This window comes from Microtus pennsylvanicus, chromosome 1 (genome assembly GCF_037038515.1).
Source record: "Microtus pennsylvanicus isolate mMicPen1 chromosome 1, mMicPen1.hap1, whole genome shotgun sequence".
Taxonomy (NCBI): domain Eukaryota; kingdom Metazoa; phylum Chordata; class Mammalia; order Rodentia; family Cricetidae; genus Microtus; species Microtus pennsylvanicus.
Genome location: NC_134579.1, coordinates 81,171,003 through 81,188,701, shown reverse-complemented (window position 1 = coordinate 81,188,701; position 17,699 = coordinate 81,171,003). Strand labels below are relative to the sequence as shown.

General features: G+C 47.4%; 1 protein-coding gene and 1 long non-coding RNA gene across 4 annotated transcripts in view; one reads left to right on the top strand and one right to left on the bottom strand.

Moving 5' to 3' along the window:
- Positions 1-558: 558 nt before the first annotated feature.
- Positions 559-9,114, bottom strand: Mzt2b (mitotic spindle organizing protein 2B). Of its 2 annotated transcripts, XM_075970879.1 has the most exons (4): positions 8,948-9,114; positions 8,605-8,744; positions 8,107-8,175; positions 855-7,937 (listed from the first exon to the last, which is right to left on the bottom strand). In XM_075970879.1, the coding sequence occupies exons 1-4, from the start codon at positions 9,112-9,114 to the stop codon at positions 7,900-7,902; spliced, it is 414 nt and encodes a 137-aa protein (XP_075826994.1). In that variant the 3' UTR covers positions 855-7,899. The 2 variants fall into 2 exon arrangements, with proteins under 2 accessions (XP_075826991.1, XP_075826994.1); XM_075970876.1 differs by lacking the exons at positions 855-7,937; positions 8,107-8,175 and adding an exon at positions 559-844.
- Positions 9,013-17,699, top strand: part of LOC142848699 (uncharacterized) — a 25,836-nt gene continuing 17,149 nt past the window's right edge. The window contains exons 1-2 of one of the 2 annotated variants that reach the window (XR_012910453.1): positions 9,013-9,134; positions 15,822-15,908. This is a non-coding gene — a long non-coding RNA (uncharacterized LOC142848699). The remainder of the gene's footprint in view (positions 9,135-15,821; positions 15,909-17,699) is intronic. The other variant, XR_012910455.1, reaches the window with a different exon arrangement.

The window sequence follows — 17,699 nt, the reverse complement described above, 5'->3', positions numbered from 1 at the left end:
GGGCCTCCTGGAGCACGTGTTTGATCATTTCTACACCGATGCGGCATTCTAACGGCAGCAAAAAAGCTTAGCAATAGAGTCCAGTCGGGCATGGTGGTATATAGAGTGTATGGACGTGGACTTTGGTCCCAGAACTCAGGAGGCAGAGGCCAGAGGACACTGAGTGCGAGGCCAGCATGGGTTATATAGGGAGCACTTGTGTCAAAAGAAAAAAATGGAGGATCTAAAACAGATCTGTGTGGGGAGTGTCCCCAAAATCCCTACAACTGGGTTAAATATGAAAGGGGAGGATTCAGGGGTAAAGTCGTGTTACTGATCTAGATGGTGACAGCCCATCCATTTTCCATTCCTGGCTTAGGCTCACTGCTACCAGCACTGTGATGGGTTGGTCTTGTAGGGAACATTTTAAATTCTTGAAAGCATGTTGGCTTGTTAATAAAAAGACCATCCATATACATATTTTCTTAGACCCCAAATAAAGATCCAAAACGGTAAAAACCACTGTTATGTCTCCTGGTTATAGTTTGACTGTAGCAAAAACCAGAACTGCACACAGAATTCACCCTAAATCTTTGTCTTTTATTAGTATCCAAAAGTGGCAGAGAGAGACACTCAGCTTCTAAAGAAAGTACAGAGAGGACGGCATCTGCCTCGACTATGGTCCCATGGACAGACTCTGTTCCAGTCTATGTGCTGCTCCGGGAGTTACTTTTCCCAGGTCCTGCCACTTTGGGCAGCCTAGTAGCACTGGGCTGGCGTGGCATTCTCTGGATGGGTCCATCACGGCTTCCACGTTCTGCCACTATGGGTACACTACCAAGAGTGGGGCCACCTCTGTTTCTTCCTAGAAAGAGAGTGAACACAAGAATTAGGATAGGCAGACTCGAGCTGCAGCACTCACCAGTTGGTTTCCTGGGGGATGTGGTCATCCATCTGCTGTAGCAACCTGTTCCAGCTGCACATACGTGACTGCTCATCTTGGTTGTCACCTGGAATCACTACACCTGGAATCACCTAAAACCCAAGATGCCATGACATCGGTAAGGGATTTTCTTAACTGGATTAGCTGATGTGGGAAGACCAGCGCTAAATCTGGGCCACGCCTTCTGGTGGCAGCCCGCACGAAAGGGCAGGGAAGGAGGAAGCTCTTGTCTTTCACCTGCTTGCGCTCCTTTTCCCTGGTTCATCTATTCCGTTGCTGAAACATTCCTCTGCTAGTGTTAGAATCTACTTCTTTGGGATCCCAACATAGACTGAAGACCAGGAGCTCTGTAGGAAACTTTGGGGACTCTGGCACCAGACTGGAAATGCTACGCCAGCCAATCTTGTAAGCTGAACAATTTCTTGATCCGTGGACTTTCTGTTGGACTGTATCACAGACTTCAGCCTGTAAGTCACTCTCATAAATCCCTTTCAGATATAATAGAATATAGTATTTTAATATATATTTTCATTCAATCAATTGTGTTCCTTTAAGGAACCCTGACTAATACAGACTGGCACCAGGACTGGATCTAGAGAAGTAGAATTTTAAGGATGAACTTTGTATGTATCTGCGACAGGTTTTCCAACTCACCAACAGCTACGGTTTCTGATGTCTCTTCCAGCGGCATGGAGAACTCTACACATCCACAGTGTGTACTATTTAAGCAACTTACACATAAATGCATCTGATTACCCCAATTCACCTATCATAGGGAACAAGTGTAACTGCACACTAGGTGGCAGTGTCTTTATATGTAAAACTGTTGGCAGTTTGTAGGGGAAAAAAATCAGGAAAATAGTGATGCTGGCTGGTTGCCTCTAGCATCTTTGGATGAACTGACAACGTCTAAAGGTGTCTAAGTGAGCCCTGGAAGAGAATCTTCTCTTCAGCAACCACAGAGCTCAAGTTGTAGAAAATCAGATTGAGGCCCTAAGACTGGCTGAGTTACAAAGGAAATCCAAGTCCCAGCCTCAGAGGGCGCTGGCAGTTAAAGGGCACTGATTGGTAAGGAATGGGAACCTGGAACTTAGGATGCAGGTGTGGGAGAGTCCTACTGAGGCTGAGGACTTTGAACCATCAGAATTGGAATGGTTTCTCTCTCAACCCTTAGAGGAGGATGTGTCCCTACCACAACCTGCAGTACTTTCTTTGCCACTTTGTCTAAGGGTATTAAAAGGAAGCAGCAATGAAGACTTTCCCTAAGGCAGTGCCAGGAAGCATAATACTGACGGACTCAGGGCCCACCAACAGTTGCCTTGGTACTTAGAACCAGTTTTAAAGCTAAGCAGGCTCCTAGAGGGGCCATAGAGAGTGAAATCAGTGAAGAGGTCGTGTTATACAACTAAAGAGCTTACAAAGACTCATTTTAGCATAAAGTCTGAGAACTGTGCAGGCATGGGCTTAAGGATGGGGATAGCCATGGAAGGAACAGAAAACTTGATCCGGCTGAGTTTACTGACATGGGACCACTGAGTGGAGAATTCAGGTTTAACACAGAAGCTCCCGCGGTTTGCTTGGTTGGCTGGCATTTGTCAAAAGATGGTCCATTGAAAAGGAGCCCACTACCCCTTGGCTGAGTGTTAACGAAGGGATTTTTAGGCTCAGAGAAATCGCAGTGTTAGAGAGGGTACATGTGTAAAGCCAAACTCTCCACAATGGGGAGGCCCAGAAGACATGCCCTCCAGTGATGCTAGACCACAAAACCATGAGAGGGCACCAGCACATTTAGAGAGCTCTGTTCTTGCTCTGTCCCTCGAGCCAGACCTTAGAGATGCTCACTGAATGCGTGTGATGGTTTTAACTGGGTCCTGCTGCAGGGGGAGCAGGAGACAGCCCAGATCCCACAGAGTCAGGTGAGTGTGGGGATCGTAATGGGAAGGACAGACACAGCGACATCCATAATGGCCTGACCTGCAGCAGGCAGCACAGGCAGCAAATTCTATAGCTAGCCGGCTCCTATGCACCTTCGGTACTGGCTAATCAGTCACAGTGTTTCCAGGAGTGAGGCCTACTGCATCCTGTTTGATTTGTAGAAGCAGGAAAATAAACAAATGGATGTAGCTACACAGACTCCCAGGCCCTAAGCCAATTTCCAAACCAGACAAGTTGCAGACCTTCTAGAACTCTTGGAAGAAAGGGAAGGCCAGGCCCCTATGAGGAAGGACTTTGCTAAAACACCATAGAGTCTTACAGTTAACATTTCTCCCATCTTTCCCCAGAGGGACCCGAGGCCTTTTAGAAGGCCGACTCTACACTGCGGGAAAGGAAACAATCAGACTTTCTGGGATCTACTGGATCCGGGTTCAGACGTGACACTGATTCTGATTAACTCACTTCCCAGCCGGAGAAGTCTGACAGTGGGCCCGAAATCATGAATCCCTGGTCTTACCAAGGTCCCCACCCCTCCCAAACAGCTGCGGTTACAGCACCTACGAGGCAGCAGTGGCCTGGAGGGCTGGTTGGCCAGAGGCAGCACATGCTTTGACTCGGCATCCAATATATGGTATGCTTGCTCCCACAGCCAGGATTCCCGGGGCCAGAAATCTAGGGGTGGAGAGGGGAACAGTCCCACTCGCTATCACTCCTAGTGACCATTAGGAGGCCATTTAGGAAAGGCGAATCAAGCGTGCCCTAGAGAGCTGTGATGGCCCCTAAACAGATGGCAGGAGGGACTCGGTGCCATGCACATTCACACCGGCGTCGTCATCACACCTGCTTCAATCAGGCCCCACGGGCAGGAAGTGTGCAATAGAGGTCTGAAGCCAAGTTCCCGACAGCTTCAGAGACGCTGTGATTTCCCACGTCCCTGGTGCAGCTTGCAACACTCAAGCCTCGGGCTTAGCTACGGATCGTTCTAGAATTCCTTAGAGGCTGAACCTCTGACCACTGAAATCACCCTCAGGGGAAGCTCGCCGACTCACGTGTTTTTTGACTTATAGTTTGCTCATTCTTGCTTTCGTTTTACTTATTTATTAAAAAACGAACAAACAAAATCATAGCCAGAAAGGTGAGCAGGCCCTTGGACCAGAGCTTTCATTTAAAGTGGTGGCTTCTGGGCTCTAGGTACCGATAGTAACTGAAAACCTAGGGAGGACATTAGGGCTAAGTAAGACAGGCTGGGAAGCAGGCTTGCCCAGGGGTCACATTTCCTCCCATGCGGATGGCGCATCCCAGCCTCTGCAAGTGTGGTAAGAGTTGCACTGCAGACTCTAACACATGTCCCCTATTCGCCAAGGGTCCAGGGTCCTTCATTCTTCTCTTTGCTTTACCCTTGCTTGGCTGAAAGCTAAGAGCATGCGGGAGGGAGTCAGTGACCTGGAGGCACGACCCACGTTTTCCACCTTCCACAGGCTTGGAAATAATCTAGGACTGAGACTACTTCTCAATACTGACCGACTTGTTTAGGTGAAATATTATGGCAAAATCCACAGAAACTAGCCCTACCTATAGTCAAGTTCTGTGATCACCCAAATTTCCTCAACCCTCCTGTCAGCTCCATACTCTGAGCCCCTCTCTGCGGACATAGCTAGTGTGTCTTTCTTCCCTGACTCAAGGTGTGTTACAGCTATTCCATACTAAAGTCCCCTAAGCCTTGGGTCACCCAACCTCCCCTTTGTGCTGCTTCTTTTGAATCCCAACTGGCCTCACTGCAGCCTGGTTTGGAGCAGTCTCTTACAGAAACTTCCCTGTTGCTTCTTTTGAGGCAACTCTAGCATTGGGTTCAGCTCTGAAACACCAATTCTTCTTTGGTTTTAGAGACACAAATAACAAGAGGTTCAAGGGGGAAAATAAGAGAAAGAAAAAGGAAAAGAGGAGGCAAAGGAGAAGGAAAAGACAGAAGAGGAGGAGGAGAAATTAAATAAATTAATATTATTTTAATTAGTTCAAATTATCCAGGCTAATCTGCCCTCTATATCCTCTATGGATATGGCTTTTGCATCTATAGATTCAAAAGATTTCAGACTTAAAATGTGATTTATAAAAAGCTAAGTACAGTGATGCATACCTATAATCTTATTTCTTCAGGAGGGTGAAGTTGGACCTAGGACTTCATGGCTAGTCTGTGGCCAGGCCTGGTAGCAGAGGGTATAACCTTAGCTGTGTCTGGAATAGGGGGACTATGGGAAGAATCACAAGGTCAAAGCCTGACAATGACGTAGTGAATTCAAGGCTCATCTGGGTAATTTAGTGAGACCATCTCATTATAGAAATGTTTTAAAAGGGCGGGGGAGAGGGAGCTGGTGGTCAAGTTCACTATTTGTATCCTGGCATATACAAAACCCTCGGTTTGGTTCCCAGCAATGCATAAGCCAGGCCTGGTGGCACAAGACTGTAATCTTACCAGACAAAATACAGAGGGAAGAGATTACAAATTTAAGGTCAATCTTTTCTCAAAGCAGCTACTCCCGGCCCACTTCCACCATGTTGACCAGAATCCCCTCAGTTCTTCCCAGCAGCTCTGAGGACCTTTTCTCCTAACTCCTCTAGTACTCTGTGATTCCCCAGCCCTGAAGAACCTCTCTCTACCAGGGTCTCAAAGCTGCCACGCTAGGCTGAGACTTAAGAAGGGGACCTTCAATTTCCTTCCTGTCCTCCATCCCTGCTTAACTCTTAGTCCTGCTGCAGCCTGCCCACAGGAGCTCCTCCTTCCAGCCTGACCCACCCCCTACAGACTCTACCTCTTGGGGAACAGAGGGTCTCCCTCATCCCTCGCCACCATCCTCTAAACCTTCCCGTCCAGTCCATCTCCATTTCTTTGTGACTCCCCATTGACCTGAAAAACAGCTTCCTACCAGGGACCCCTTAACCAACAAATTTGGCTGGGGCCCAGAACCATTCTCTACCAGGAACCCACAGTCATCACACTTGGCTGTGACTCAAGATCCCACAAAGGCCACAACTGGCTAGGACCTAGATTGGGCAATAGCAACCAAAGAATGGAATACTCGCCCAATAAAGGCAAGACCAGATACATACACCGAGAAACACCTCAAACACTGTAAATCCAGATGCCTAAAAACACAAGCATGAACAACCAAGACAATATGCCTCTTCCAGAAACTGGCAACCCAATTGTGTCAAGCCCCAGGAAAAGCAACTCAGCACAAGACAAAAATTCAAATATAGCAATTATGAATAATAAAAGATCCAAAGGAGGATATGAATAAATAATAAAGACCACAAAAAGCAGGGCAGTGGTGGCTCACGCCTTTAATCCCAGCACTTGGGAGGCAGAGGCAGGCGGATCTCTGTGAGTTCGAGTACAGGCTGATCTACAAACTGAGTTCCAGGATAGCCAGGGCTACACAGAAAAACCCTGCCTCAAAAATCAAAACATAAAAAAAAAACATGAAAACACAGCTGAATGAAATAATAAAAACAATCCATAACATGAAAGCAGAATTTAACAAAGAAACAGAATGGCTAAAGAAAACCCAAACTGAGATAAAACTGGAATGTCAAGCAAAAACCTTAAAGGTAAGCCTCACCAACAGATTAAAAAATGCGGCAAAGAGAATTTCAGGTCTTGAAGTCAAAGCAGAAGATAGTGGATAGCTCAAAGAAAATGTTAAATCAAAACACAGTCAGGCTCAAAACATTAAAAAAAATCCAGGACACTATGAAAAGACCAAACCTACAAATAATAGGTATAAAGGAGAAGAGATTCAGTTCAAAGTCACAGAAAAAAAATATATTTTTTCAGTTTGGGGTTTTTTTTTTTTTGTTTTGTTGTTTTTTTTTTTTTGAGATACGGTTTTTCTGTAACAGCCCTGGCTGTCCTGGAACTCACTTTGTAAACCAAGCTGGCCTCAAACTCACAGGCCTGCCTCTGTCTCCCGAGTGCTAGGATTGAAAGCATGCACCCCACTCACAGAAAACATTCTTAACAAAACCATGAATGAAAATGTCCCAATCTAAATTAGGATGTAGCCCTTGGACGCCAATCTAAATTAGGATGTAGCCCTTGGACACCAAATGGAACCTTACTGGTAAGCTGCAACCATGTGGCTATACACAGATAAATAGAAATGGGTTTATTTAAGATGTAAGAGCTAACTAGAAATATATATAAGCTAATAGGCCATGCAGTATTATAATAATTAAGTGTCTGTGTGATTATTTCAGGTCTGGGCAGCCGGAGAAAAAAACAAGTGGCCTCTAACTACGTTAGGAAGTGCCCACTGAGGAGCAAGAAACAGAATACCAAATACCTAGGATCAGAAAAGAAATTCCCCATGACACATTATACACAAAATGCTAAAACTTAGACAGCAGGGTTCAGCTATCCAGAGGTCCTGCTGTGCTTGCAGCATCTTTTGGACGGATGCTAGAGGCTGAATAGCTGTCGAACTCATGGCCTGGAGCAATACCAATCTAGTCCCTACAGGAAAGCTATGGCAGATCTCAGTGGCTACCAGCTCTGTCGTGACAGGTCATCACCCCCCTCCAGTGGGTCACTTCACCACTGCTGCTACTTCCTCCATCCCATATTTGGTTAATGAAGGGTGGCTGAAAGATCTGTGTGTATGGACGCTAAGACACACCCAAGCCAGAGATCTCTCTATGCAATTCCCAGTAGGAGAGGGCACATCAGCATCAAACGCAGACATGACACAGTAAAAAATGCCTGTGAAAGGAGAAAGCATGCAGCAAGAAAACCAGAGTGAGGCATGGGGGCAGGGAGGCAGGCACGCGGCAGCCGGGCCTTAGAGCAGAGCCGGAAAGGCTGCAGGCCTGAAGAAAAGAATGGCCTCGCTTCTGCTCCTGCCAAAGAAAGGAGGGCCAGAGAGACACAGGTTGAGCAGAAAAAGGGCGGGTCAGTGAGCATGCGTGGGTCTCCAGGCCTGATAATCCCACTGGGCCAGGTCAGCACGTGACCCCATTTGGGTGCCTTCCAGGTTCTTCCTGTGCTTTCAGGCAGGGGTACAGCCTTGGATCTCCATCCACTTGCCTGGGAAAACAAGGTGTATTTCAGAGTGTTCCCACAACCAAAGAGAACAGATGCATCAGACAGGATGTGTAGGTGCAAGGACCTGAGATCCCTCTGGTACACTCTGGCTACCACCATCTCTTATTCACCAACCCAGACAGGACCACAAGAGCAGGGAAGCCCTTCACACCTGAGCAATGGCTCCATCTTTCTGTCAGACTTCTACTCTGTGTCCCAAGGCAGTCAGATGGCTCCAGTCCTGCAACCCAAACAATCCCCAGATGGGAGGCTTGCAGACCTGGCCTGAGATGAAGTGGGGCTAGACATGGGTGTGGGAAGGATAGATAAGGGATTGTCTGCCCTGTACTCTGAGTGCTTCCCTGAGGCTGTGTCAGGGAGATGGACACCAAAGCCATGTTTATTCCAGTACGTGTGGAATGGAGACATGATGAAGAGGTGGGAAGGAGTCAGCCAGAAGGATCCTAGCCTGGTTGGAGCAACCCTTGATCCATCAGTGTGATCCTAAAGGTGGAGCCAACTAAGGTCCCTGGAAGTTGAATTGGTCTGCAGACCGTGGTAGAAGAAACACAGACAGGCTGAGCCATTCCGAGCCAAGCCAGCCTGTGGTTCTTCACCCCTCCCCCCAACCCTGCCACCCTCCACCGGAAGTACCCGGCCCACTTCTAACCTCGGGTCTCTGATGTGGACAGAGATATGGCTACCGAGTCCTGGGGATCACTCGCCAGCCGTTGTCCAGCACACATGGACTTCAGTATCTGGAAGACGGCCAGGGGAGCCACGTTCAGATTCAGCAAGTCCACCAGGATCCTGGGGAAACAAATGTGGTGCTTAGCGAAACCTGAGCCCCTCCGTGCATTCCAGTTCCATGTGTCGAGCCAGCTGGGCCACCGCCATGGAAAGGCGTACAGAGACCGGGAGTTTTCAGAGTAGCGGATCGGGGCCGGAGGGGTCCTGAGGCAGGCTCATCTGCAGGGAGTGTGAGCTCGAAGCCCTGACCCTTGCCTTCTCACTTGAAAACATCCGGGTCGATGACGGTGCCAGCAGCCTGTGCAAGTTCGTACAGCTCCATTTCCTCGGCTTCCAGCGCCTTCTTCCGCCGAAGCGACAACTTTTGCAGCGTCGCCGCCTCCAGGCCCGTGGCTGTGCCCAGTCCGGCACCACCACCCGCTGCCGCCATCAGCGCAGCCTGAAAAAAAGGTGAGCGTTGGGCCCAGGCCGCCAGGAGATTCCACAGCGCCTCCTGCTGGCCACCCGTTTCCATGCAGGGTCCCCGCCGGTCCCTGCCATGCAGCTCCAGCCAGGAGGGCGGGGCGGGGGTAGGGTCGGGAGGAATCTTCCTAGTTGATTGTTTGACTTGTACTGAGTGCCTTGTGTACACAGGGCAGTGTCTTAGGCATGGGGATGGTACGGTGGAAAGCAGCACCCAGAACCGTGCCTGGCAAATACTGGATCTTGGTAAATGCCTGTTAGATCACGGGTATTCATGATTGCATGTAATTATCTCTTCTGCCAAGGGTCCCTAAACAGTTTTTGCTTTTAAGCAGCACACACATGCCTTCCCACTGAAATACGAAAATTTAGACGTAAGAGGGCTCTGACGCCATCACTGCGCACGCGCCTTTGTGGCCAACCGCTGCTCTCCCTACACTCTGAGGCTTTGGGCTGTGCGCCTGCTCCTTTCCCTGGTTGGGAGGCGGTTTTTCAGATACGCCAGAGGCGTGTCTTGATGACAGCGCAGCTAGATACGCCTTTCCCTCCCATACTGTGTGGCTGATAGTGGCTTCGGATTTTGAAGCTAGGTGAACCCACACAAAGATCAGAGATGAAGTCAGTAAGTCAGTTTGACCTGTGTGATGAGAATGGTAAATGTTTGACCCGCCACCGTGAGACAAATGTCACTGCCGTCCGTGCAGGGTGGACCTGAGAAGCCCGCGCAGGGGGAAGGGGACCAGGAGGGACATTTTAGATTTGTGCAGTGGCATCTGGGAGATGATTTGTCTCATAATGCTTTGGACATTTTTAAATGTCTTTTGCTTATATATTATGGTTTCCATTTATGTGTTTTCATGGGTTTTTGTGTCTGTGTTTCTGTGTGTGTATCTTGTGCTTTATCTTTGTTTTTTTCTCTGTGTTTTATTTTGGCTTTTTTTTTTTCAGTGTGCCTGTTTGTTTGCTAGAGGGAGAGAAAAGTGTTGGGTTGAGTAGGTGGGGAAGTAGAGAGGATCAGGGAAGAGATGAGGGAGGAGAAACCAGGATCGGATTATAGGGTATGAAATTATATTCAGTAAAAATAGATATATGGGATAAATAGTCTCCATTTTTAGAAAACATTGTCCATTGCTGAGAGTTTAGAGCATCTATTCAGTACTCAGCCTGTCTTCTTTATTCCCTGCACTGGGCACAGAAACCCTGGTTCTGCTGGTCCTCATTGCTTCTCACCACCTACACTTTGTGAGCCTCTGGCCAGTCACCAGGGTCCAGACCTCAGGACTAAACCCTGGGGTGGATTTGCAGTCCTGGCACTCTAGGCTGCAGACATGGCTTTCCATGTTGAATGTGGCATCTGTCACAAATGAGGATCATGGTGACAGGAAGCTGCTGGTGACTGTGAAGAGCCAGTGCTGGGCTGTGGGGAATGAGTTTGGCTCCAGGAACAGACATTACAGGATGCATGTGCATCTGGTCCAGCACCTGCTTCCCAGGGCCGAACATCCAGATACTTGCTTGCAGAATTCCATAACATTTCCTCAGGATTTGTGCAGAGCTATGGCCATGATGTACCTGTAGGTCCTGTCTCTTCATTTCTCATGGGGCTGATGGGCTTGCATGGGTGGAGGTGGTGGCTCCAGGATCCAACTCCTATTGCTCAAAGCCCCCAATACTTCTAACAGGAGGTGAATCCCGATGTTGTACAGCCCTATCCTAGCATAAGAGCTGTTATCTCTATGAGATCCGCTATGATTGTTTGTAAGAGTGTATCTCCTCAGCCTGCAGACGGCTGTAATCTTCATAGAAGTGAGGGCAAGGTAGGGTCATTGGACCCTCACTTAGTTGCTCCACCTGGCCCTTTGCTTACAGTTCTGCCCTGATCATGCATAGCTTCAACTCCAGGCAATGCCAGAGCGCTAGTGCCTTATTGAGGTTTCTGTTACTGCAGGGAAACACCATGACCATGAAGCATGTTGGGGAGGAAAGGTTAAATTGGGTTACACTTCAACATCACTGTTCATCACTGAAGGAAATCAGGACAGAAACGCAAACAGGTTAGGTCCCAGAGGCAGGAGCTGTTGCAGCCATGGAGGGGTACTTACTGGCTTGCTTCTGATGGTTTGCTCAGTCCTTTTTTTTTTTTTCAATTTTTTGAGACAGGGTTTCTCTGTAGCTTTTTGGAGCTTCTGTCCTGGAACTCACTCTGTAGACCAGGCTGGCCTCAAACTCATAGAGATCCCCCTGCATCTGCCTCCCAAATGCTGGGATTAAAGGTGTTCGCCACTACTGCCCAGTGAACCCTCCTTATACTTATAGTAGTACCCAGGACCATCAGTTCAGGATGGCACCACCCACCCGGGGCCGGACCCTCCCACGTTGATCACTAAATGAGAAAATATAGCTGGATCTCATGCAGGCATTCATTCCCTCCATGGAGACCCCTTCCTCTGATGACTCTAACTTGTGTCAAGTTGACACACAAAACCCAGCTGGATCGTAAAGGCTGAGGCAGGGGGATTGAGGGCTCTGGTACTAATGCACATTTACACACTCCCTCACACACATTATCAGCTCGCACGTATCACACACACGTAATCTCAACACACACATGTACATTGTATTGGCTAGTGTTTTGTCAATATGACACACAATAGAATCATTTGGGAAGAGAGAACATCAGTTGAAAAAAATGTCCCCTTCGGACTGACCAGTGGGCAAACCCGTGTTCCATTTTTTTTCTCTTTCTTTCCTTTTTTCTTTTCTTTCTTTTCTTTCTTTTCTTTTTTTTTTTTTTTGATGATTTATATCGAAATGCCCAGCTGACTATGGGCGGTACCAAACCTGGACAGTTGGTCCTGGATGGAATAATAGAGCAGGCTGAACAAGCCATGGGAAACAGCCAGTAAGCAGCTCTTCTCCAAGGGCTATGAATCAGTTCCTGCCTCTGTGTTCCTGCCTTGAGTCCACCCCTGACTTCCCCAGATGATGGAGCATAACCTACAAGTTAAAGTAAACCCTTTCCTCCCCAAGTGGATTTTGGTCATGGATTTTATCACAGGGATGGAGACCTTAGCTAAGACACACGTCTTTCCACATTCTTTTACACTTAGAAATGGACACTTCTACTCCAGAATCCTCACGTATACTTACACTGTATTGTACACTCAGGATTATTCTCACACACCTGCATACTTAAGTGAACACAGTGTTAAACACAGTCTCACACAGACAGGCTTAAAGATGTAAACATGGTTGTCTGTATACACAATCACACGGTCATACCTTTACACGTTCTTCATACATCCTTGCACATACTTACATACTCTGTGTTAGTTAGTTTTGTCAGCTTAATGCAAACCTAGACATTAACTGAGAAAAAGAAATCTCAATGGAGGAGCTGTCTCTGTCAGTTTGGCCTGTGGCCATATCTGTGTGACATTTCTTAATTACTGCCAATGAAGGAAGACCCAATCCACTGTGGGTGGTGAGATTCTTTTTATTATTATTATTCATTTTACATTCCAACCACAGTTCTGTCTTCCACCCCTCCCTTGTCTCCCCCACCCCACTCCCCCATCCACTCCTCCCAAAGGGTGAGGCCTCCTGTGGGGAGTTGACAAAGCCTGGCACATTAAGTTGAGGCAGGACCAAGCCTCCCGCTTGCATTAAGGCTGAGCACAGCATCCCACAATAGGGAATGGGCTCCAAAAAGGTATCTCGTGCACCAGGGATAGACCCTGGTCCCACTGCCAGGGGCCTCTCAATTGACCAAGCTACACAACTGTCTCCCACACGTAGAGGACCTAGTTTGGTCCCATGCAGGCTCCATAGCTGTCCGTCTAGTGTGTGAGTTCCCACGAGCTTGGTTCAGCTGTCTCTGTGGGTTTCCCTGTCATGCTCTTGACCTCCCTTGCTCTTATTATCCCTCTTCCCTCACTTCGACTGGATTCCGGAGCTTGGCCTGGTGCTTGCCTGTGGATCTCTGCATCTGGTTCCATCAGTTACTGGATGAAGGCTCTGTGATGACAATTAGGGTAGTCACCAATATGATTACAGGAGAAGGCCAGTTCAGGCACCCTCTACACTATTGCTTGGGGTCTTAGCTGGGATCATCCTTGTAGATATTTGGGGATTTCCCTAGCACTAGGCTTCTCCTTAATTCCATAATGGCTCCCTCTGTCAAACTCTCTTTTATTGCTCTCCCATTCAGTCCCTCCCCCAACTCCACCATCCCATTCCTTCATGTTCTCATCTCCCACCTCCCACTCCCTGTCCCCCACCCCCACTTCCACTTTACCCAGGAGATCTCATCTAATGCTTCTTCCCAGGGAGATCCATGCATCTCTCTCAGGGTCCTCCTTGTCACCTAGCTTCTCTGGAGCTGTGGATCACAGTCCAGTTATTCTCGCTTTACATCTAGTATCCACTAAGGAGTGAGCACATACCATGTTTGTCTTTCTGAGTCTGGGTTATTTTTTTTTTTCTAATTCTATCCATTTGCCTACAAATTTCATGATGTCACTGTTTTTTGTTTGTTTGCTGAGTAATACTTCATTGTGTAAATGTACCATTTTTTATCCATTCTTTAATTGAGGGGCATCTCAGCTGTTTCCAGGTTCTGGCTATTATGAATAATGCTGCTATGAATATGGCTGAGCATCCTTTGGGTATATATACAAAAGTGGTATTGCTGGGCCTTAAGTTAGATTGATTCCAAATGTTCTGAGAAGTCACCGTACTGATTTCCAAAGTGGCTGTACAAGTTTGCACTCCCACCAGCAGTGAAGGAGTGTTCCTCTTACTCCACATCTGGGGAATCTGCTGAATGCTCAGAACATAATGGACCATTTTAGTTGTGTTTTGTAAGAAATGCAGACAGTGGAAGCCTGTCTTGTGAGATTTCAGAAGGGAACAAGAACTGTAGCGGGAACTGAATTAGAAACTATTGCTGTTGCGTTTTGCCTAAGAACCTGTGTGTGATGGTTCTGCTTGGGCTGAAGAGGACCTGCACTTGCCATAGAGATCAGTACCACCAAAGTGGAACCACTTATGCTCCAGTGGACAATAAGAAAGGACTTCTAAGTTGTGCCCTGAGTGGTCCAGGCTACATAAGAGGAGAACTCAGCAATATAACAATTATCGGCCTGGGCCTGGTTTTGAAGGTATAAAGTGGTCATGGAGAACACCCAAGACTTGACATTTGTAGAAGGTCAGAGTTACTCTAAAGATACACTAAGAATTCCCAGGTGCACCGAAGGCCCCAGAATGTTGGAGATGCCAGGACTGTGGCATCTGTGGAGGAGAGCTGTAAGTGTGGGCTAGAACCAACCAGCACAGATGAAAGCTCTGTGTGCTGCGGATGGATGAGGTGGACTGTTTACCTGTCTGGGGACCACACTGTAAGTCCCATGTACCGGACACTGAGCTTGAGAATTTGATCTTACACTGCGAGCTTTTGGTTTCTCTTTAGTTTGACTTTCTTTCTTCTGTATTTTCCTTTTGGAATAAGTATGTTTAGGTATGTAACTTGTTTTCTATTTTCTAAGAGTCCACACTGAAAAAGACTTTGGACTTTTGAAATGTTGGGGTTTTTGAAGACTTCAGGAGCCTTCTGGAGTTGGTCTTATTTTATATCATGATATTAACATGAGACTTTTGAGACAATGGATGGATTATGACTTAGAGTGATGTGTTTGCGTATGAGTTGACAAGGACTGGCTGGATTGTGCAGTTAGATTTAACTCAGTTTGACAACTTGGAATCACCTAGGAGAAGTCTCGGTGATGAGTTTTTTAAGTTAATTCGCAGGGGCTGTCTTTGAAGGGTAGTATTGATTCTTAACCGAGGCAGGAATATCCAGTGTGAGTGTGGGAGGCACAGTTTCGTGGAGTGGGTCCTGAACTGGAGAAGAGTGAAGAAAGCAGCAGGCATGCCAGGATGCGCATATTCTCTTTTGTTTCTGTCTGTGGAGGTCATGTTCTAGCTGCTCAAATTCTTGTCTGGACTTGGCTGCAATAATGGATGGAAACGTGAAGCTGTAAGCCAAAGAAACCCTTTCCTTTCCTAACTGGCTTTTTGTCAAGAGGTTTAATCTCAACAAAAAAAAAAAATGAAACTAGTTCATTCACCCACACTTGTTTTTGTTGATAGTTACAGAATTGCATCATTGTAATGTATTCCCTGTGCTCCTCACACTCAGTCAAAGATAACTATGACTTGGCAGTGAGCTTACTAGTGCCCGAGCAGCAGGCTACTGCTCCCCAGCTCCTCAGCTCTTTGTCTGTTATTTATAGGTGTGTCTGTCCCATCACATGGTAGAATCTTCCCACTTCCCTAATATACTTTCTGAAAGTTTTGCAAAGAGCCAGTCTGGAGTCAAAGAGGGGGCTTATACAATCTCAAGAATGAGAAATATTTGCATAAAACACCCCCACATTAATGGCAGCTAAGAATAAGAAGGGTCAGCAGCCAGCATCGGGTCTCGCAGAGAAGAGCGGGAAGCAGAGGTTGTAGCATCTTCCTGTGAACTGGGCTAAACTGCTTCTCACTCCCTTGCTCACTGCAAAGGGACTTTTAGATGACTTTTGGAAGACAATTGGCTACCCCTTGGATGGTATCCTCTCGTTCAGCCTTGGTTCTGGATGGTCCTAATTGGTGTTGCTCATTTCGTCAAAGACTGTGGACCAAGTTGGCGCCAACTCAGCCTCACATCGTTTCAAAGTCTCCGGTTCCTGGAGCAGCAGCGATCTCGGGAGCTACTTTGTGAGCAGGATCAGCACTGGGATGGTACCCCAGCTGTTGTATTCTATAAAACTTTATTAATAGACTATCTGGGGTTCCTAATCAGTTCTCTGGCTCCATTGACAGCTCCTCCGACTCAGCCTCTCTGACCGTAGCTGATCGGAAGACCGAGGATGAGGCTGGTTATTGTGTCTGTCATGTGATAGCAGCAGTAGTCAGAGGGGGTTGGGATGTAAGACAAAAACTCCCCCAGATAGCCCACCCTGGGTCAGTGCTACAGCTGTCTCAAACAGGGAAGATTAATCCCTGTCTCCTCAAGATCAGTCCTCAAGACAAGATCAACTGTGTCTCCTCTTCTCATGCTGGGATGTCAAATCATGGCTTCCACTGTACTAGATTCTCTTTCTATGTATTGATGGCTGATCGCATGCATTTATTATAGGGCCAACCCTTGTCAGAGATGTAGTTGAAAGCAGAAATTTTGAGCACCTATACAGTTCTTTCTAATTGAAATTAGATTCTTCTCTCGTGCAGTACATCCAGACCATAATTTCACTTCCTCCCACTTCTCCTAGCCTCTCCCCACCTCCCCTCTCCACCAGATCCACTCCCTCTCCATCTCCCATTAGAAAAGAGCAGGCCTCCAAGACATAACAATCAAATACAGTACGACAAAGCACAAGCCCTCACACCAAAGCTGGGCAAGGCAACCCAACAGGAGGAAAAGAGGCCCAAGAGAAGGCGAAAGGGTCAGAAACTGTTAGAAGTCCCACAAAAACACCAAGCTAACAGCCAAGATATATACTCAGAGGACCTGGTGCAAACACATGCAGACCCCATGCTTGCCACTTCAGGCTCTGTGAGCCCATCTGCACCCTGCTCCGTTGATTCAGAGGGACAGGAAGTGTCTTCCTGCTCTCCCCCCACAACCTTTCCTCCCCTGCTTCCACGGAATTTCCAGAACTCCGAGGAGAGGAACTCGTTGGAGATCTCAAATATAGGGTCTCTCTGTCTATATAATGCCAGACTGTGGGTCTCTATAGTTGCTGCTGGAGGAAGCCTCTCTGATAACAACTTGATAAGGCTCTGATCTATGAGTATAACAGAATACCATTAGGAATCGTTTGATTGATTTTTTTTTCTTTTTGCCGTCTTGTTTGTTTCTAGTCTAGGTCTGTGGGCTATCCCGTCTCCGGTTCCTGCCACCCAACCAGTGGCAGCTCCCTCTCATGGCCCAGGCCTCAAATTAAAACAGAAGTTGGTTGGCCACTCCCATGAGCTCTGCACCACCACGGCCCCAGCACATTTGCGTCAGGGTGCAGATGGGCTCACAGAGCCTGAAGTGGCAAGCAAAATTAGTTACAAAGTAGCAATAATTTTATGGTTGGGGTCACTACAGTATGAGTAACTGTATTAACTAGTGACAGCATTAGGAAGGTTGAGAAGCGCTGCTCTAGAGGCTTCAGCTATAAAATACCCAAATCGTTGTGTGCTGACTGGGTGCGCTCTCAGACTGGACCGTGTGCTGCCCCAGGAGCTAGGCTCCTATTCAGACTCTCTGGCCCTCTAAATTTATATACTGTGCTCGTTTTGTGTGTGCCCTGCCTCAGTGACCTGGGCCAGCCCTCAATGACCTCCTAGCTGGCTGATAATCCCCCAAGGTCACGGCCCCAGGCTAATCCAATCTGGGTACTCCTCCCAGCCAGTTAGCACACGACTGTTTCGTGACAATTTCTTTTGTTGTAAGGTGAGCAGGGTCCTGTTTGCCACCATTTTGTTTTTGGTTTTCATTTGTTTTTCTGACATAGTGTC

Excerpts from the sequence above, each read along its gene's own strand:
- Mzt2b (XM_075970876.1), bottom strand. The coding sequence starts at position 9,114 with ATGGCGGCAGCGGGTGGTGGTGCCGGACTGGGCACAGCCACGGGCCTG. Across the intron at positions 8,745-8,947 it reads ATCGACCCGGATGTTTTCAA|GATCCTGGTGGACTTGCTGA; the intron begins GTGAGAAGGCAA and ends TTGTTTCCCCAG. Across the intron at positions 845-8,604 it reads GTCCACATCAGAGACCCGAG|GAAGAAACAGAGGTGGCCCC; the intron begins GTTAGAAGTGGG and ends CTCTCTTTCTAG.